Raw genomic sequence first — 20,032 nt, 5'->3', positions numbered from 1 at the left:
AGAGAGAGACACAGAATCCGAAGCAGGCTCCAGGCTCTGAGCTGTCAGCACAGAGCCCGACACAGGGCTTGAACTCATGGACCATGAGATCATGACCTGAGCTGAAGTTGGATGCTCAACCAACCCAGGCACTCCCCTTTTTATTTTTTAATTTTTGTAAAATGTTTATTTATTTTTGACAGAGAGAGAGAGAGAGAGAGAGAGAGAGCGCGCGCCTTTAGACTCCGGGGCCAAATAAACAATACACGAAAGTGAAAATAAACGTACATAAATAGAATCAAACAGTCCTCACTCCCCTGAAAAAGTCCATACCTCAGTTCTACACCCCTGTTCCTATTACCCTTTATTGATTTTTTCACAAGACCCTAAAGTTACAGGTTTTCTCATTAGCAGCTCATGATTACTGTGAAAATGGCTCAGGGTTACGAGCACCACAAGTAAAAATCTCTCAATAAACAAGCGGCATGTCAAAGCTTTTCAGCAACATCTTCCAGGAATGTGCTTTAGATATAGCATTTTAAATGATGAAAGAAGAAATGCATTTTCAAGTTCAGAATTTGGACACCTACATGTTGGAAGCAACAGTGAAGGTCATTACTCAATTTTCTCACCTAGTACAGAAACTCCCTCTAAATAAGTAATACTTAGTCACTCACTAACCTTCATTTGGCCACTTTCATTAATGAACATTAATGGTTTACAAAGCAGCCTATGGCATTGCTGGGTATCACTAACTAGTGTTCACCTTTATATTTGTATTAGTCTTACATTGACTTTTCCGCCTTTCAACAACTCTCTGAATCCTTACCTTTCCCTTATCTACTGATTGCTTCTCAAATGTGAAGACAATTGTCCCATTCCCTTCTCTTCTCCAGGGTAAACAAACATCTCTATTTTCTCAACATGGTTTTTAGTGTTTCAAGATAACCCCTAAACATTAGCAACCAAAATGGAAAACACTGTTTACACGATCTTCATAGTAAGTGGGGGAAGGGAGATTACTAATACTCAGCAACATGTCCATTGTGTGTCCACTGAGACACAGCATGCCTGCAAGCTATATTTTCTTATTCTCACAATTTGTTGTGGAGAAACCAGAACCAAAGAGACATGAAACAGCTTGCCTAATTCACAAAGGTCGTAAATGGCAGAGCCACAATTTGTCGTTAGATGAAAATATCGCTTTCCCTCAACCTGGGGAAGATTCTGCACTTTGCTTCCATAAATGGAACATTACGTCCTACAATCCACGCCCCCCCCCCCTTTTTTTCCCCCAAATCTGGTCTTCCTCGTCTCAAATATGCATAATGAGCTTTTGTAGATTTGACCTGGCAAATTTACATCTTGTTAATTTTGACCTATTGTTTCAACCTTTAAGAATTGTTTATAGCTACAGGTTTTGAGTACATTTATTAATGTGAGGAGTATGCCTCATATATTTAAAGTTGGCAATAAAAAAAAAAAGGTGCCAACCAGAATAGGGGCAAGACCAGAGCCCTATAGCTCATCTCTAAACACCTGTCTTCGGGCTGACATCAACCCATTAATCATTTGGGGTTTGGTAATTTCAATGGACATAAATCCACCCAAGCAGACCTTAGCCAGTGTACATGTGTCTCTTGTGTCTACTAGGACAGGAAGAGAGATACATTCAGTGTCCTCAGGAAACCTAAATGGACCCATGCCTAGCAATCCCTCATTCACCACCAAGGTAGCAAACTTCGAGGGACAAGTAATTAGACGTATGTCATCTGGCTGGCTTTTTTTTAGTTGAAACTCTGCAAGTTTGAGGGAATGAGCTCTCCTTTCCCAAGTACTCACAAACTCTTCCTGCTCTCCCAACAAGGCCCTAAAACACAGGGCACCAGAGTGGCTCAGCTGGTTAAGTGTCCGACTTCAGCTCAGATCACGATCTCACGGTTTGTGGGTTCAAGCCCCACATTGGGCTCTGTGCTGACAGCTCACAGTCTGGAGCTGCTTCGGATTCTGTGTCTCCCTCTCTCTCTGCCCCTCCCCTGTTTGCACTCTGTATCTGTCTCTCAAAAATGAATAAAAACATTTAAAAATTAAAAAAAAAAAAAAAACCAAGGCTCTAAAATAGAGTAACAAGTTCTAGCATCCAAGAGCCATCAACCTAACTGCTCCCCGCAAAATCTGAGCTATTTACCAGATTCCACTCTTCCACCATTAACTGTTGTTTTCAGATTCCTCAAAAGCTATGAGCAGTGATTTTACAATTTTACCTGCAAGTATATCATTTATCTGACCCTAAAAACATGAAATGGATTTAATCCAATTTGAAGTTCTTTATAATCTCCTCCATTACCTTGAACTTCCTTTTCATTTTGTTGGTCCTTACCCAATTCTTAGAGACAGCAAACAAACCATTTTTCTTCTTCAGCGAACTCACTGCTTTCAAACATTATCTCCCGAGGTAAGGTAGTTCATTATCTCCCTAGGTAAGGTAGGCTAAAACCATTTTTTCTTTACGACATTCAGTTTCAGAAGTGGCATTGAAAATGTAAGGACCTCCTTAGTAATTAGAATGTTTCCTTATTGCTTGGTGCAAACTACATTTTCAAAACGAAACACCCATTATGTTTTATGCAAGAATCAACAAATAGGGTTGAATGATGCATTACAATATAATGAGACAAAAAGAAAAAAAAAACCCTGAAAATTAGACACTAAGAGTGGTTACTGTGAATAAAATAAAATAATCCGGGATAACTCTTACATTTACCGTCAAGATTATTTAACAAGCAAGCAACCTAAAGCCGCTAACGATCTTAACCAAAATGTCTACCAATATCACCATTACCCATCCATTCTTCATTCAACAAGCTGGAAAGCTTACAATACGTCACCCAGTGTTCTAGGTGCTGAGGATACAAAGCCCCTCATGGAGTTTTCATTCTAGCAACATCATTCAAACAAACCCTTAATGAGCGCCTACAAATGAAAGGCACCATACTAGATACATCTAAAGAGCGATTTAGAACGAGATACATAATCACTATCAAGTTTACTTTAAAACCACAAGCGATCACCCTCAAGTAACTGCTCTCAAAAGTCGCGCCTGACGTCAGATGATTTCGCGAAAGGTCGGTTTAACTGGCAGTCCAAGTTTAGGGAGCGTTACCAACCGTGCTCGGGGCTGGTAACAGTCCAAGTACTTTCAGACCACCTCAGACTTACGCCTCAATTTTCTTAAGAACAACTGCTTTAATAACAAACCAAACAGTCCAGAAGAGGATCGGTAAAGACCACGTCTCGGCAAGAACGAACCTAATCGCGGAAGTTCCTTTTCCTTATTTCTAGTCCCACCCTGTTACATGGTTCTTCAGACTCCAAAGTCGGAGTACCTCAGACGTAGAGTCGAGTAAGTCTCAGGCCTAACCTCGACAGGGACCAGCACACTGCGAAATAAACTGGGAAGATATAGGTACACTGCGATTGTGCGGCTCAGAGGCTGCGCGCGCGTTTAAGAGCACGCGCCCCCCCCCCCCGCCCCTTCTCCCCATCTGCTAGAAAGTCCCCGAATCCTAGCCGCCCCTCACTTCGAGGGCTGCTGTCTGTTTTAGGGTCCGCGTCGGCCTGCCTGCCCCGCTCCTGTGTCTCATACACTCTCTCGAAGCCCAACCCGCAGCCCCGCCGTCGCCCGCTAACTTCGATTTGCACCAGGGATAGCGGAGCGAGGCGGAATCCCGAAAAAGAGACTCCGCCAATGGCCGGAAATAAACGGCCATACCCTACTCCGACCTCCAGGGAAGTGGAGGTGAGCGGCGGTCCGTCGGTCACTCACCCCTCGCCTCAGGCAAGCCCCTTAGCGACGTCTCTCCTCGCCAACCGCGGCCATCTTGGACGTGGAATGTCGGGGAAGCGACGTCATCTCGCTGCGTCCGCGACGAAAAACCAGCGACCGGGCGCGGCCCCGCCCAGCCACCCCTAACCGTACTGCACGGCCTCCTCTCCAGCCATTGGGCCTGCGGGCCAGAACGGCCTCGGCCCCGCCAGCTTCGGCGCCACAATTGGCTGGGCTGCGACCACGCCAGGCGCTGATTGGAGAACGGGCGCCTCGGGCCCCGCCTCCCGCGTCCAAGTTCCGTTAGCATGTTCGGTTGCTCCCGAATTCCCTCTAGCCCCGGGGGGGGCGGGACTGCCGAAATAGAACGCCCCCGGGCTGGCTCCTCCTCCTGCCCGCAGCGACGGCTGACCCGTGGGGAGGGGCCGGGAAGAGACTGGCGACACTTTCGTCTTGGGAGAGCTCTACTTTCTTCTGATTGGCTGACGGGCGCCCCCCGTGCGTCGGGGCCGCGGGCCAATGGGCGGCGGTGGCGGCGGCCCGGGGGCGGGGCCCGGGGGCGGGCGGAGCCGGGTTGGGCCGCGGCGGCGGGGCCGTCTCAGGCCGCCGTCCCGCCCCTCCCGTCCGGCCGCCGCCGCCGCCGCCGCCGCCGCCGCCGCCTGGGGCTTGGTTGAGGCGGACGGTGGGTCCGGGCCCGAGTGTGGCGCCGCCGCCGCTGCGCGAAGGGGCAAGCGGGCAGGTGAGTGCGGGCGGCGGTCCCCCGGCGCGCGCGGCTCGCGGGCAGACTCTCGCCGCCGCCCCCGAGCGCGGTGAGGACGTCCCCCGCCCCGGCCGGCGCCCCTCGGCCCAGGTTCTGCGCGCGCCCCGCCGGTCGGCCGGCGCCCGAGGTGCGGGCGGCGGTGTGCGCCCCTAGGGCCAGGCGGGAAGGCCGGATGCGGGGCCCCGGCGGGTCGGGGGTGGGGGCGCCGTTCGGCCTCTGTCCCCCCCCTCCCCGGCCCGCAGCCCCTCGGGGGCGTCCGGCCGGCCCGGAGGCGGCGGCAGGTGCAGGGAGCGCCGGTCGCTGGGCGCCCGCCGGGTGGGGCCCGGGCGGCTCCGGCTCGCGCTGGGCGGCTGGGCTGTGCGTGCGGCCGGCCCGCGCTCCCTTCCTTCCTTCCTTCCTTCCCTCCCCGCCGCCGCCCGGGTGAAGGCTGTGTGGCTTCTGCGTTCCGCTCCCCAAACGTCAGGTGCGCCCGGGGACCAGCCCCTGCTTCTCTCTCTCACTTTCCAGCTATAAAAACAGGCGTTGAAAATAGGTCATCTGTCTTCCCACGCGCCCTGGCCGTGGTCCACACGCTCGGCGCCCTACTAGGGAGAAGAATTCGGTGCTTTGGAGTTTGTCATTCCGGCCCTTAAACTCTTCCTCCTCTCGGCTCCGGCCGGGCGCCGCGACTCCGCCTTCGCCCCGCTTGTCGTCGGGGCACGGGAGCCGCCGGGTAGCGGGCGCCACTCGCCGCGCGGCCTCGCCCCCGCCGCGTAGCCGCACGTGTAGGATCGCTTGCAGGGTGTTGCTTGGCGATTCCAGATGAGGGACGTGTCATTTCAAAAGCGAAAGTACTTTTAAAGTCTGTTGACAGGTGACTTTTGCTTCCAAGACCTTCCGAGTTCACTGTTGAGCCATGAACCTGCTCCTAGCGTGATTGTGGGTGTTGGTTCCCCAGCTATATGCGTTTGTCCCAACTCGTAGAACCGGACACTGAAAAGCGAATTTTATCATGTATAAACGATACCTCTCCCTTCCCTGTGTTTCTTCTCAGTTGACCCCGCTGGTATTTCAAAATGGAAATAGCCAGTGATAATCTTGGAGAGGTTTTTCTTACCATTTTAAGTGAATGCATTTAACTCAAGAATATAGCGAAATAAAAGCAGCTTTCCACTGTTAAAGTTTGGCAAGACTGGCTTGAACCATGATAAATGGTGCCTATGCAGGCTACTGTGTGTGCAATCCCGCCTTTTACCAAATTAGTCCCAGGGGCTGCTGTGATTGATATTCTGGTCAGGTTCCAACAATTTAAGGAGGAGTGTTTTTCTCTGGCCCCAGAAAGGAGTTTGCAAAGCCAAGTTCTCAAATACAGAACAACCTCTTTATTGGAATTCCAAACCTCAGTTTTTAGCCTTCTGCTGCCCCTTCCTGCCTGCCCTCCTTTCAGCCTATTCAAAATTGTAAGCTGACGTCTGAAATGCTACTCCATCCTGAGAGGGTAAAATGGTTGCTGCTTTCCTTCTCTTCTTCAGTTTGCTGACCTCTCTTGGTGCTTTTGTTCCTGGCAGTGGCATTGATGTTGGGCTTGAAGATTGAAACATTTTCCGCAGTGGAAATGAAAGTTTCTGTTCAGTTCTGTCAGTAAGAGTGCAGTAAGATTGTCAGTAAGAAAGTAACACTTAACTGATCTTCTCTTCCCTATGGCAAGCATTTAGGCCACATTTTAAATGGTTAAATCTTTGCTTGAAGAGCCGCTGGAAAATGAGGAAAATGTAAAGGTTGTGCTGAAACATTTTTCCCTTCTTAAGTTCAACCACTGGAAAACTGTTTTGTTAGGAGCGCTCACGACAGCCTCCTTAAAACTTGATGCTTTCGCGTCTAGAAGAGCCTGACGGGTGACAGCTGGAGGAAAGTGTCAACCTGAGTACAACCAAGGCCTGCTGGTAGTGGAAGGATTTAGTAGGCAGTTACAGAATTCAATAAAACCAGGTACACAGTTTGTGGCCTGTGGAATGTGAGCAGGCCTGGGAGCAGAAATCTTACCTGCTGGCTGAGACTTACTCTGGATTCTTTTTTTTTTTTTTTTTTTTTTTTTTTTGCTGGCTGTCGGTTCACTTTGAGGCTTTCCAGTTCCTTAAATGTTTGAATTACATAGTCTCCTTTTTTTTCTTATCTCAAGTCTGAAGTAACTTTTAGAAACACAGCTAATAATAGTAGATCTTTTTTGTGTGTGTAGTTTGATGACTATCTTTCACTGGCAGGTTTTTGTTTTTTGTTTTTTTTTTTTCCCTTTAGAGGCTGGTTTGCTGGCTAGTGCATGGTGCTTCTGTCGGGGGTGGGGAGGCCAGTGCGTCTCCTCTCTTTGTACCTAAGTCCTGGGAATGGAGCCATGATCTTGTTCCCCCATTAGAGGAACCGGAGTCACTTACTACTGTGGCACTCAACATTTTTTAACAGAGCAGTGAATATGTCTTTATTCTTAGGTCATTTTGCAAGTCGCCTGCGGCCAGTTGTTTTCTCAAATTGCTCACGTTATATTTGGGCCCATCTTATCGTTGACGAACGTTTTGATTTGCTGTGCATCCTTTTTCTCTTGCTGCGGTCGTCGTAGACATGTTTATCTTGGATATCAGTTCGTTCTGAGTCCTATTTAACATAATGATAGTATTATGTAAAGAAAGCTTAGTTAGCAGAATTGGCCAGATTAGAAGTCCTACTTTTGTTGTTAAATTCATCCAATAACTCAAGCCAGAGATTAGCTGTGTAGACTCTTATTTCCTCTACGTTTTAGAAAGGAACAGGTGTAAATCAAGAGGTACGAGCCCAAGTATTGACAGTTTGCAACTGAAATAAATTTGAGTGGAAGAAAAATGATTCTAAATGATTATGAAAGTCAAATACCAAAGTTAAGACTTTGAAGTTCTTTCTTATTCTAGTACTTTCTAAGTAGAAGTTAATTAGTAATCAAGACAAGCCCAAACACTTTTGGCTGACCGTGGAAGACGAGCCCGACCCTGAAGTTAAGATTTTGAGAAGAATCTGAGTGATGCTCATTACCAAGCCGAGGGAGATCATAACCTGCTGCTTGTGTTGGCTTCAGTGGTGGGGATGTGTGGAGGGCGGGCAGGGAAAAGAGAACAGGAAGAAATGCCTTCACTCTTTTCTAGAAGGACTAAAGCCTTGTCCAGAGAATGTAATCAGGGTGTCTACATAGAACTCTTAATAAATGTGCTGTGTTTTAGGTTCATCACCTATCTACGATCCTGAGTTTCACTCTTCACGTTTTTAGGACACAGTTCGTTAGGATTTAGCAAGGTGCAAACAGTCACATGACTGAGTGATTTAAAGCTTTCAGTCTCAGGAAACAGGCCTGACTCTTCACTATCAATAATTTTCCAGGGAGCACAGTTAAAAGAAAGGAAGGGTTCGTGTTGAAAAATACTCATTAAAGTTGCTTTTGCCATATTGGCTGATGATTAACGAAGTTTTCCGTGTGTTGATCGTAATGGCTTAGCACTGCTACATGTTTCTAAGTGGTTTCTGCAGTTTCTTGACATGAGTGTGGCATTGCAGAGATCAATGTGGGATATGCGGGACTGGGCAGAGGCTTATTTGGAAGCTTCCCATTGAAGCTGAGGCAACTCCCATTTGTTTGGACAAGGCTAGCAAAACGGCTCTCTACCTGAAAAAGGCCGAAGAGGTAAAACCTTTACGTGGTACGTTTTGCTACTGTAAGGGAATACTGTTATTTTGAACTTTGGAGGCGATGACCAGCCTTCCAAGCCTTCGCAAGTGGGTTGGTTTTGAGCTGAATCCGTGAAACACTATTGAGTGTCAGTACAGCTTGCCACCAGGGTGTGCTGGTGAGGCTGTGCTACCAACTGAGTCTTCATCTTGTGTGGAGTTTCTTAACCTCTCTCAATTTCAACTTTCTCATCTGTAAAGTGGGTATGATTCTATCTCTTTCTATTGTGTGAAATGCCTCCCTCAGCTTCTGATAAAGTAAGTGCCCAATTGATGCAGTCATGATGAAAACAGTCACGTTGGGGACCTGCCGTAGGACATTGTGTGTGGCAGGGGTGATGGTGACAGTGGCCTGGAAACAAACAATGACAGCATGAAAATTGCATTTCGGTTCAGACACTCACTTGATACAGCACGTCTTGTCTTGCTGAAAATCCGTTTGTGTAACAAAGGTTTCAGTTGATTGTCATTTTGTCCTCAAGGCTGTGGGACTGTGTGTCACTCATCTGTGCCTTTCAGATTAGATACTCGAGAAATGTGCACTGAACAAATGAATGCACTCCTTTGTTTACTTGACTCGTAGGAAAGCCCGGGCAGTCTCAGGCGTAATCCTAAGATCCCCTTGATTCGAGTTCCAGGAAGACAATCCCCACTGAACTGTGCCCCTCTCAGAGCTCATCAGAAGGGTTTTGTTGCCTGGAGAAAAAACTTCATTGGACATACCTAACTGAGTTTTGTCCACTTTTGAGAAGGAGTATGTTAAACCAGGAGAAGAGAAGACTTTGTGGGGGAACAGAGTGCTGTCTTCAAAAATTTGAAGGGTAGTCGTTTCTCTTTGAAAGGCCGAAGTGGGGGACAGGTCAGAGGAGATGATGACCTTTCCAACAACGTAGTGCTGGAGTGGCTCACAACCTGGAAATGCACACGCGGCAGTGGGCAGTTAGCAGCTCCAGCCCTGGGAAGCACAGGAGTGCCCGCAGAACCTCCGTTCTGTCCCTCGCTCTGTCCCTGCCCTTAGCAGCAGCAAGCCTCAAGTAGTGCGTTTCTTGGTCACAGCATTCTCCACCCTGCCCTCTCCAGCGTTTTCAGACCTGAATTCATGGCGGTGGATAGCAGTGCACTTTGACGACTATCATTGCTTCATGACCCTGGGTGGGGTTCTTTTAAACGTGTGCGGGGTTGAGGATTAACACAGATAACCCCAAAAGTCTCTTCCAAGCCCCATATTCCACAGTTCTAGAATCTCAAATCTTAGGGGAGGAATGTGGGTGGCTCGAAGGTAATTTCTTGACGGATTATAGCTGTTTCTTCACTTAACGTTTTTCTTTTTTATTTTAGAAAGACATAATAGGAAATGATTATTCATGATACCAAATGATTCTTTGCTTTCTGAGAGGTTTTTTTTTTTCAGCTTCCTTTAAATAGGAGCCTCATTTTAAGTGTATTTACAGTTTAATTCAACAGCAGTTTAAAACTGAAACCATTATATATTGAAAAGTCAATCAGAAATGGTTTAAGCATTTCTAAAATTACTGTGTAAATTAGTGGGAAATTAGCAAAAAACACTGTAGAAAGCAAGAAACATCTGTATTTTGTTAAATCTCAAATTTGTGTGTATCTACCTGTCCCTATCTACTTACATGACAGCCCAAATTGTTCTGTACAGAGGTTGAAATTTTACTTACATGCAGTTTACAGGGCTGCATTCATCCTGGTACTTAAGTAGTTACTGGCTTGAAACTTGGCTTGAAGGCAAGTAGAAACTGGCTTGAAGAAGGCTTCACCTTCTTGCCTGCCTGCTTGCCTTGACCTCTTGGTACTTTGGAGTTGTGGCACATTGGTACCTCCTTTGATAGGGACTGGAATGATGGATGCCAGTTATCTACCTAAACCGGTAGGGTTCATATGGCTTGAACCTGCTAATAGGCCCTGCCACTGGAGGGAGAGAGCTCATGTTTCCCATACGAGTTAGTTTCAGTTAACCCGGTAGCATGTGGTGCAGGGACCGAGTGTTCATTATCAGTTTCTGGAGGAGAGAAAACATTGCACGGTTCAATACTTTCCAATTTGAGAGTGCTTTCATTTTCCTAAGCCATCATCCTATAATTTGTGTATTTAATTCAGAATGTAGTAATCTGATCCTAATGGCCTGCCAGATATTTTCGTGAGCTTCTTTTCTTCCTGCACAGAGATCAGACAGGCTCTCTTACTCCCTTCAAGTACATTTACAGCTAGGTGCCTGAGGTAGGAGGAAGCCTTGGACAATTCTCTGCTGCAGTCAATCCAGCTGTAAAGTTGGGTAGGTTCAGGAGATGCTGGGTTAGAGCTCAAACTTTCTGGATAGATTGCCAAAAAATGTAATCAGAAATGTTTATTCTATTTGTATTTAGCTGAAAGCAACTCAGGAAAGATACAAATTTATCTATACTTCCCACTTAGAATTAGGAAAAAAAAAAACCCTCAAAAACCACCCAGCTGAATCCTGTCTCTGTTCTGTGTACTCAAGCTAGACTTTGTAATAGTGGGTATAAAGTGCCTAGCACCCTTCCTCACTGCCCCCCTCCTATCAGCCAAGTTGTCTAAATGTGCTTTGTCTAATTTCTCCTATTTTTTAAAATTTTTTTTGAGAGAGAAAGAGACAGAGTGAGCAGGGGAGGGACACATACACACACACACACACACACACACACACACACACACACACAGAGAGTGAGAGAAGGAGACACAGAATCTGAAGCAGGCTCCAGGCTCCAAGCTGTCAGCACAGAGCCCGACGTGGGGCTCGAACGCACGGGTTCTGAGATCATGACCGGAGCTGAAGTCGGATGCTCAACCGGCTGAGCCACCCAGGTGCCCCAACCTGACTTTTTATTCCACCACACAGATTATATATAGAAAAATCGCTTGCTTGGTCAGGAGTGGTTGTTGAGTACAGATACCAGATGCATATTAGTTAGCAATTAAAATAATTGAATATACCATTTAGTTTATACTTTACTAAGGTCAGTTTTATCTACTAAGTGGAGAGATTGTTGGTGGTTTTACTAAATAGTTTGTGGTGTCTTAAAGAGCCGCATTTTGAGGATTCTATAGATGGTTAAAATATCTCCATGGTGAAGAAGCATAGATAGGAGTGAAACTCCTGGCTTGCCGTTGTTCCTTCTTACAGATGCCCCTTCCTTTGAACGACCGTATGTATAATTGTTTGTAGAATGGCTTTGTCTATCAATCCTGTATTGCTTTCCCACTTAGTTTCTTTTGTCTTAAGTATTGTTTGAATTCTTTTTGGACTGTTTACTTTGGTTTGTCTCCAGGTAATTCCATAAGAATTTATAAATTATACCAGTTTTCAGTCTAAACTTTGGGGGAAAAAAACCCTTTCAATTGGTGTTGTACCTTCAGGGTAATAATTGGAATTTGTCTTAAATATCTGTATGTGTGTAAATGTGCGTACACATACTTAATTTAGACCTCTTTATATCTTTCTAATATAAATTTTTGAAATAAATATTGGAGATAAATATTTGGTCTCCGTAGGAACTTGATGAATTTCTGGTAGGTGGTTTTTATCCGCTAGGGGCACAAAGGATGTTCAGGCTACCTATTTGTTCATTTGTTGAAACTTGGACTCTAGCCCCCGATCAGCTGAACCACAATGAAAATTACTCATTGTGTGTAACACATTCTTGAATCATAAATGGAAAGGGTAAGTACTTATTTCCAATCCCTGAGGTGGAGGAAATCAACATTGTTAGCTAAGAAAGGCAGAAGGGGTTGAATTTAGGAAACCACTCAGACTGGATTCTGGCATCTTCTCAAATTGCATCTTGAAGCGTGGTCCTCCTCTAATTGTGCTTCGCTTCTTGGCCCTCTCTAGCTCCTTCTCCTAGGTCTTTGAGGACTTGTGCACGCTGGGTCCTGTTTCTGCACCGCATCGTCCTCGAGGCCCGCACGTCTGGCCTGCCTTCATTTTGTGTCCCCCCGCAGCTGGCGTGGTCCTGGGCACGCAGACGCAGGACAGGTGGTTCATTGGCTGCATCTACGTCCAGAGCCTGCCTCAGTGTTGGGAGTAATACACATTTCGGGTTGGAAGCGGTGGGTCCACGGTTTGATGGCCGTGGGCTCTTGGCCAAGTCACAGCCGTGTTTAAGCTCCCTGACATGGCATGGCTGTCGTCAGCGTGCTCTGTGCCGGCTGTGGCAGGGATGTGTCTGACCAGGGCAGAGCCCCATGCGGACGCTTGCGCCCCTGGTCACAATAGCTCACAGAGCTTCAAGCTGTGCTTGGGCCATAACCCCCTTTTCTTTTTTCTCTTTTCTTTTTCTATTAGAAGTGGACTCGTCGCTGCTTTGTTGCTTTCTGAGAGACCAAAAACATTTAAAAACTTTTGCATTTGTGTTTATCAGGGAGTTGCTGTTGTGAAAAATACACTAAAGCTTTTCTTTTTTTTTTTTTTTATTTTTTTTTTTCAACGTTTTTTTATTTATTTTTGGGACAGAGAGAGACAGAGCATGAACGGGGGAGGGGCAGAGAGAGAGGGAGACACAGAATCGGAAACAGGCTCCAGGCTCCGAGCCATCAGCCCAGAGCCTGATGCGGGGCTCAAACTCACAGACCGCGAGATCGTGACCTGGCTGAAGTCAGACGCTTAACCGACTGCGCCACCCAGGCGCCCCTACACTAAAGCTTTTCTAATGATAAACCATGGACTCCTGAAAGAAACTTTTAACTTCGTGTGAATTCCATATATTTTATGCATATATAAAAATTTATATATTTACTTTTAAGAGTCTTCTTAGTTCTTTTTCTTTCTTTCTTTTTTTTTTTTTTTTAGTTATTTGTTTTGAAAGGGGGAGAGAGAGTGCGTGTGTGTATGCGTGCCATGTGCACACGAGCAGGGGAGGGGCACAGAGAGAAGGAGAGACAGAATCCCAAGCAGGTTTCACGCCCGATGCTGGACTTGAACTCACGAACCATGAGATCGTGACGTGAGCTGAGATCAGGAGTCGGACGCCCAACCGACTGAGCCACCCGGGCGCTCCTCTTCTTAGTTCTTTAGCAGCAGTAGATAAATATTTAGTCAATGTGGCATTTTGACTGATGTTTTATTCACTGGTGGGGGAATATACGGAAATGGTGCTTTGACGCAAAATCGTACTGCTGTGATGGGAAGTAAATCTTACCCACGGGCAATACTAACACATCCAAAATGATATCCAAAGATTTTCTTTCATTGAACAGATACTTGACCCTCATCTGTGTCCACGACACGATACTACACCTACAGGTAATTCAGAGATGGAAGGTTTGTCGTATTTCTGCCACGAGACAGTGCATAAAACGGGTGCGAAGGTAACGTAGGCTCCAGAGCTGGGCCCTGGCAGTGCAGGGAGGGTGACCACAGGCGAGGTGGGGTCTTAGCCAAGACTTAGACACACGGCCACCATGGGGGAAAGGCCCGTAGGCCTCGGTGACGGAGGACAGTGTGGATCAGGGAATGACCGCCAGGCCAGGGGCTGAGGGAGGGCAGCGTGCAGGGAGCTGGCAAACGGGGAGAGAGCCTGATGGTCTTTGGGGTGAAAAGAAGTAAATGTGGGACTTGTGCCGTCCAGGTATACCGTGAGTTAGGGGCTTCCTGCAGAGATTAGAACTGGCCCTAAGCCATATCTGACCTAGAAGTAAACAAATGCCACAGACACCGATGGCCGTACGCGTTCAGGCGATTGGCTGCTGGGCCGTAGAACCGGGTGCCGAGAACCCACCCTTCACAGTCTTGAGTTCCTGGGACGCTTGGGTGGTTCTGTCCGTTAAGGCTCTGACTTGAATTCAACTCTTGATTTTCACTCTTGGTCTCATGGTTCACGAGTTTGAGCCCTGAATCGGGCTTCACGCTGACAACGCGGAGCCTGCGTGGGATTCTTTCTGTCTCCTCTGCTCTCTCTGCCTCTCTCCTCCATCCTCCCTCCCCCCCTCAATTAAAAAAAAAAAAAAAAAAAAGAATCTTGAGCTCCTCACGCAAACTGAAGGCTCGGCAACAAGGCCATAACCACCTCTGATTAAGGGCACAGGGGCCCCAGAGCAGTGGGGGCTCCCAGGCAGAGCAAGTCCAGGTCAGCCGGGGAGCTTTCCAAGAGGGGGTCAGTGCAAACCTATTTTCCAGGAGGACAGATTAAACCCTGGCCTGGATCTATGACCCTGTACCCTAAGTAGGTATGGTTCCTGGAGACAAGGACAGACAACCCTCCCACCTTAATTAAGATAAAGTGAATGGATGCCTGTATGTAAGATTCTTACTGCCTCTCCTGAGCGAGCAGCTTTCTCTCCATGAGGGTCTCTATCTCTGTGGGAGGGAAACACTCCAAAAAGAGTCACAAAAGACTGAATCTCAAGGTAATCCAGGACTTTAGCATCTGTTCATCACCTTGAACTTGACTCATTCTTGCTGACATTCATGGCTTCAAGTCTGTGAAATTAATGGAGGAGCCTAGACTTTCCTCAAGGACCTTGGGGGTATTTGGTCTGAGTCTTGAAGTTTGTGAAACATTTTACCAGAAGGTGAAAAAGGGTAGTGGAGGATAGCTTCTTTCTAGAAAACGGGGAGAATAAGTATATCCCTGGAGTGTGCCGTGTGAAGAGGTGAGGGGTAGAGGGAAGACAACCGGATGATATGAGATGAGGTGTGATGGACCTTGAGGGCTGTGCTGGGGAGGTGGGACCACCCTGTGAGCTGTGTAAAGACCTTGTGTCGAGCAAAAGAAGTCTATGTGTTTGTTATGGGAATTCGGGAACAGACAAAACAAGGTATGATACTCGAGTCGAAATGCTGGTCCCTTGCTGGGGACAGCTAGGACTGGGAACGCACGAGGGAGGCTCCGTGAGTGCTGGCTGTGTCGATGCCTCCCGGCAGTGGCCGAGCACTTATCAGGCACTTGATGCCTCCATCTGTAAAGGCTAGCTGTCCACGTGTGCTGGGGAAGGAGATTGGAGGCAGGGAGATGAAGCCGTGAGGATGGGAGGAACTGGAGGTGAAGGTCTTCACTGGTTTGGGCTTCAGTGACTGTTTCTATAAACATAGCTCCGCCCCCCACCCTGGCCTCTGCAGAGTATGTTCCAGGTACCTGTTCTCCCTGGTGCTAATTGACGGATGTGTTTGGAAATTTGACCTGCGTTGTATTCCTACACCTGTGACTCATTTCTAAAAGCCGGCAGTTTTTTGGCGTAAGGGAAAGAAATCACGAGAACAATTGAGTTTTAAGTATTCCACCGTAGAGTATTATTGCCAAAGGAATCTGTTGTGTTTTCAAATCACTGTGACCAGATATTTAGTGGTCTCTCACCTGCAGGAGAAATTAGACGTCATCTTAACGTTCTGAGGAGACAGAAACTTGGGTGGGAGCTTCAGCAATACTGATTTTGACCTAAGAACTGCCCAAGGAGAGAATTCTTTTTTCTGGGAGCTCATGAGCACCGTATGCAGACAGCCTGCTCTGGGCTGGGTTCTGGGCTGGGTGTCGGGGACACAAATGGAAATAGGACATGGTGCCTCGAGGAGCCCGTTGTCCAGGAGGAAAGCTGGCATGTGAGCAAGACTTCCAGTGCAGTGAGAGCCCGTAGTGGGAGAAGTGGTACAGAGGAGGGGCTGTTACAGCTCAGAGGATCACGAAGGCTTTAGAGGTGATGCCTGGGCAGGGCTTTTAGAGGAAGTGAGTTATTGCACAGGCTACTCAAGTATTGCCGGCAAGGGGTGAGGTGGGCGAGATAGCGGGACAGGGCATAGAGGTGTGTGATGACACCCATATGAGGGACTGGGTGTCCTTGTTGTTGCTGGAGCCTGAAGTGCTGCGGCAGGGATGGCAGCACGGGGCGGGTTTGCGTGTTAGGGATGGCCTTGGGCCCAGACATGTAAAAGACTAGTGTCAAAATGTAAGCGAGAGGTGAATTCAGGAGGTGGGCGGGAGCAGGTGGCAGTAGGCCACATCCAGGGGTGTGGGCGCTTGGCAGGGTGTTGTTGGGCGTCGGGTCTGGAAAGACCTTTTAGCCCTCCTGCCCCCTGCAGTGCCCTGTGCTTTTGCTCTGCGTTTCAACAGCAGCAGGGCAGTGGCCCAGCTCGAGAGCCGGGCAGATCTGAGTTCTATTCTGGCTGCACGGCTTACCCGATGTGTGACCTTGGACAAAGCTGAAGGACTTCACCTTTCTGAGAATGTCATCTGAACGATGCGGATGAGGGGTGCTGGGTGGCTCCGTTGGTAAAGCATCCGACTTCGGCTCAGGTCATGATCTCACGGTTTGTGGGTTCGAGCCCCGCGTCGGGCTCTGTGCTGACAGCTCGGAGCCTGGAGCCTGCTTCAGATTCTGTGTGTCTCTCTCTGTTCCTCCCATGCTCACGCCATCTCTCTCTCTCTCTCTCTCTCTCTCTCTCTCTCTCTCTCTCTCTCAAAAATGAATAAACATTAAAAAAATGTTTTTAAAGATGAGGATGATAGAGGGGTCTAGGGAGATCAAATGAGGAGGTCTGTCTCAGCCCAGCACCTGCAGAGTGTAAGTACTGCACATAAGGGTCAGTGCTGCTCTTTTAATTAATGATCAGCGTGTCAGACAGGTATCTCCATGCTGGGAGTGATGGCAGTTGGGGGGTCTCTGCAGGAGGATCTGCGGGAGGTAAGGGGCTGCGGGCAGAATGAAGACGCCTGCTTGGTGGTGGGTCCACACACGCTGAGGGCCGGTGCATGAGAGTATGGCTGTCTCCAGCTCATGTTCCCCAGGTCTGCTAGGAGAAGGGGAGGGCCTGGGGCGCCTCATCAAAGTGATGTTTTTTTGTTTTTGTTTTTAATTTTTTTTTATGTTTATTTGTTTTTGAGAGAGAGAGAGAAAATGAACGAGCAGGGGAGGGGTAGAGAGAGAGGGGGACAGAGGATCTGGAGCAGGCTCTGCGTTGACTGCAGAGAGCCTGATGCAGGGCTCGAACTCACGATCTGTGAGACCATGACCTGAGCAGAACTCAGATGCTTAACTGACTGAGCCACCCTGGCACCCCCGAAGTGATGTTCTTAAGTTGTGAGCCTGACACACGAGAGGCTTGCCAGCAGGACTGAAGGGAGAGGCTGAACAAGCCCACCACTCACGGGGGCTGGTTCCTATGGCTCTTCCCACGGAGCTGTATTTGGAAGTGTCATTAAAGTCCTTTGGGGGCAGGGGGATGGGTAAAATAGAGGAAGGGGATTAAAAGGGACAGACTTCTGGTTACAGAACAAGTAAGTTACAGAGATGTAACTACAGCACCGGGAATAGAGTTGTTAATACTGTAACAACTTTGCACCGTGGCAGGTGGTAGCTAGAATCAGGGCGATCACTTTGCAATGTATTCGAATGTTGAATCGCTAAATTGCACACCTGAAATTAATATAATATTGTGTGTCAGCTGCACTTCAATTTAAAAAAAAAAAAAAAAGGAAGAAAAGAATACAAAAAATCACCACCCTAAAAGAAATCTTTCTAGACTCCTGGGTAGTTTTAGTTATTTGTGGTCAGGTTCAGTGGTTCTTGCCAGACATGCCCTCAGTGGACAGAGAGCCCGAGATGCAGAGAAGAATGGGAGGTGCTCCAATCAGGCTGTGCCTTCGGCTCAGCCGTGAGCAAGTGACATGTGCACGTGGGGAGCATCTCTCTCCTTTCAGAAGCTAGTCCTTAAGTTCAGGAAAAGGGGCTTAAGCTCTTCCTCCTTCCGTCCTCCCCCCCCCCCCCCACAGTTTTTTGTTTGTTTGTTTTGTTTTGTTTTTCTGCTTTTGATCTCAGAGCAACTAATTCCTTGCTGCAAAAGTTTTAGGTATTTTTACCTGTTCCTTCTGATTCCAGGATGGCATACACTGTGTAGGGCACACTGTTTAAGACTTACTAGATACATAAAGTTACACATTATACCCACGTGTTAGATACATAAGAGAAGAAACGTATCCTAGTCAAGGTGTGCGATTTTCTATTATTTCAGCACTGGGGCCATATTTGCCTGGCTTCCATTCAGATGAGGTCAGGGATCATCTCTGCGGTGGGAGAGTGTGACGTTGCAACCTTTTATCCCATCCCTCATCTCCACACTACAAGAGTCCTTTCCTTTTGTAAAAATAAATGGGGCAGAGCATGCCTTCTGGTTCCCCTTTGGGTTAAATGTAACTCGGGAGGGCTCCGTGGAGCAGCGTTGCAGTGTCGGTCATTGATCAGTGCTCGGATGGCTGCAGTGGCTTCTTGGCTGAGCACTCTCCATCTTGCTGGGCTGTTGTCCTGAAGTGCTGCTCTCTGGAGGAGGAACGCCAGGGCCAGACTCCTCAGGGCGCTTGTAGCCTCCTTCAGGTGGCCAACTCATGGTGGGGGCAGGGGGCGGGTGCTGAGATCACAGGGAGCCACCTCTCCAGCCAGGCATGTTCGCCCCCCCCTCCCCGGGGCCCCCTCGGACTTCCCTCATTCCTGCCCTTGCCTGGGATTGCCCCACCCATCCCAATCCCTTACTTTCTTCAAGGCACATCTTGAGGCTCCTTGTTATAAAGCGTTTTCAGGGGCGCCTGGGCGGCTTAGTCAGTTAAGCGTCCGACTTCATGATCTCACAGCTTGTGGGTTCGAGCCCCACACCGGGCTCTGTGCTGACAGCTCAGAGCCTGGAACCTGCTTCGGATTCTGTGTCTCCCTCTCTCTCTGCTCCTCCCCCACTCATGCTCTGTCTCTCTCTCTCTCTCTCTCAAAAATACACATTAAAAAAAAATTTAAAGCGTTTTCAGACGAGCATCCTCTCACAGTCTGTGCCCAGCATGCTGTTGGTGCTTTTGTGTCCCACTGTGTCACCTGCTGTGGACTGTTGTCACGTCTCCTACCTGTGAGAGGCTACCAGGCTCGTGGGGGGAGGCGCGGGGAGACCTTGTTCCAGCGGGGGGCTGCTGTCACTTTCCTGGGATAAAACCCCGGGCTTGACTTCTCCGGCGAAACAGAATGGCAGCGTTCGAGTACCTCTCCGAAGCGTCTTTGAGCTCTCAAACGTCTTCAGCATTTGTCCATAATCTACCGCTCAGGATACAGTTGCTGCCAACGGGCGATGATTCTTCTAAAGCAAAGTGGGAGAGAATATAGGTTTTTGCGCCCGTATGGTGGTTTGTGTTACACGTGTGGATACAAAATCTTTCTCTGTGTAGTGTCGGGGGGTAAGCATTGGAGCGTGCACGGTAAAATCTGTGTCACTTGAAAAAGTTCCGGAGTAACATTTGCTTCTACTATGGTTTTTGTAGGTGAAAAGGAAGGAACTTTTCTTCCAGAAAGTAATGCGATTTTTTCGTTTGTTTGTTTGTTTGAGAGCCTCCAAATACTAATACTTGTCACACCTCTTTTTCTGGAAGGAAACTTGAGGATATGACGCACATGAAGTAAAATGTTAGCATCTTGAGGCTAGGCTGCTGCTGTGCAGTGTTTCATTATTTGATTTGATTCTTTGGAAACGTAATGCTTTTTGCCTTTTCTCTCTCTTCTCTGTAGTCAGAAAATGGGTAAGAAGAGTCGAGTGAAAACGCAGAAATCGGGCACTGGTGCCACAGCAAGTGTGTCGCCGAAGGAAACCTTGAACCTGACCAGTGAGCTGTTACAGAGTAAGTTCCCCCCTGGCCTCCCCGCCCTCACGTGGGGCTGCGAGGCTTCTCCGCTCTGCATGCTCAGGCCACACGGGTCAGTCTCTGGGCTGGCGAGGCGGGAAGTGGGACAGGCTGGGGTTC

At 48.1% G+C, this 20,032-nt stretch overlaps 2 protein-coding genes across 4 annotated transcripts in view; one reads left to right on the top strand and one right to left on the bottom strand.

The window, feature by feature from the left end:
• The window catches only part of CCNK (cyclin K), a 30,022-nt gene extending 25,828 nt beyond the window's left edge, over positions 1 to 4,194 (bottom strand). The window contains exon 1 of one of the 2 annotated variants that reach the window (XM_081795991.1): positions 3,806 to 4,194. The gene's annotated coding sequence lies outside the window, so the exon portion shown is untranslated. Of the gene's footprint in view, positions 1 to 3,288; positions 3,312 to 3,805 lie in introns of those variants that run through there. The other variant, XM_081795992.1, reaches the window with a different exon arrangement.
• A 161-nt stretch (positions 4,195 to 4,355) lies between these two features.
• SETD3 (SET domain containing 3, actin N3(tau)-histidine methyltransferase) overlaps positions 4,356 to 20,032 on the top strand; it is an 81,854-nt gene continuing 66,177 nt past the window's right edge. The window contains exons 1-2 of one of the 2 annotated variants that reach the window (XR_009606575.3): positions 4,356 to 4,544; positions 19,800 to 19,909. Coding sequence is in view for 1 of the 2 variants with exons in the window: in XM_060620726.2 (XP_060476709.1) it covers positions 19,807 to 19,909 (103 nt within the window). In the remaining variant the exon portion in view is untranslated. The remainder of the gene's footprint in view (positions 4,545 to 19,799; positions 19,910 to 20,032) is intronic. The other variant, XM_060620726.2, reaches the window with a different exon arrangement.

This window comes from Panthera onca, chromosome B3 (assembly GCF_046562875.1).
Source record: "Panthera onca isolate mPanOnc1 chromosome B3, mPanOnc1 haplotype 2, whole genome shotgun sequence".
Lineage (NCBI taxonomy): Eukaryota > Metazoa > Chordata > Mammalia > Carnivora > Felidae > Panthera > Panthera onca.
The sequence above is the reverse complement of the archived record's forward strand: the minus strand, read 5'-3'. Positions and strand labels throughout refer to the sequence as shown.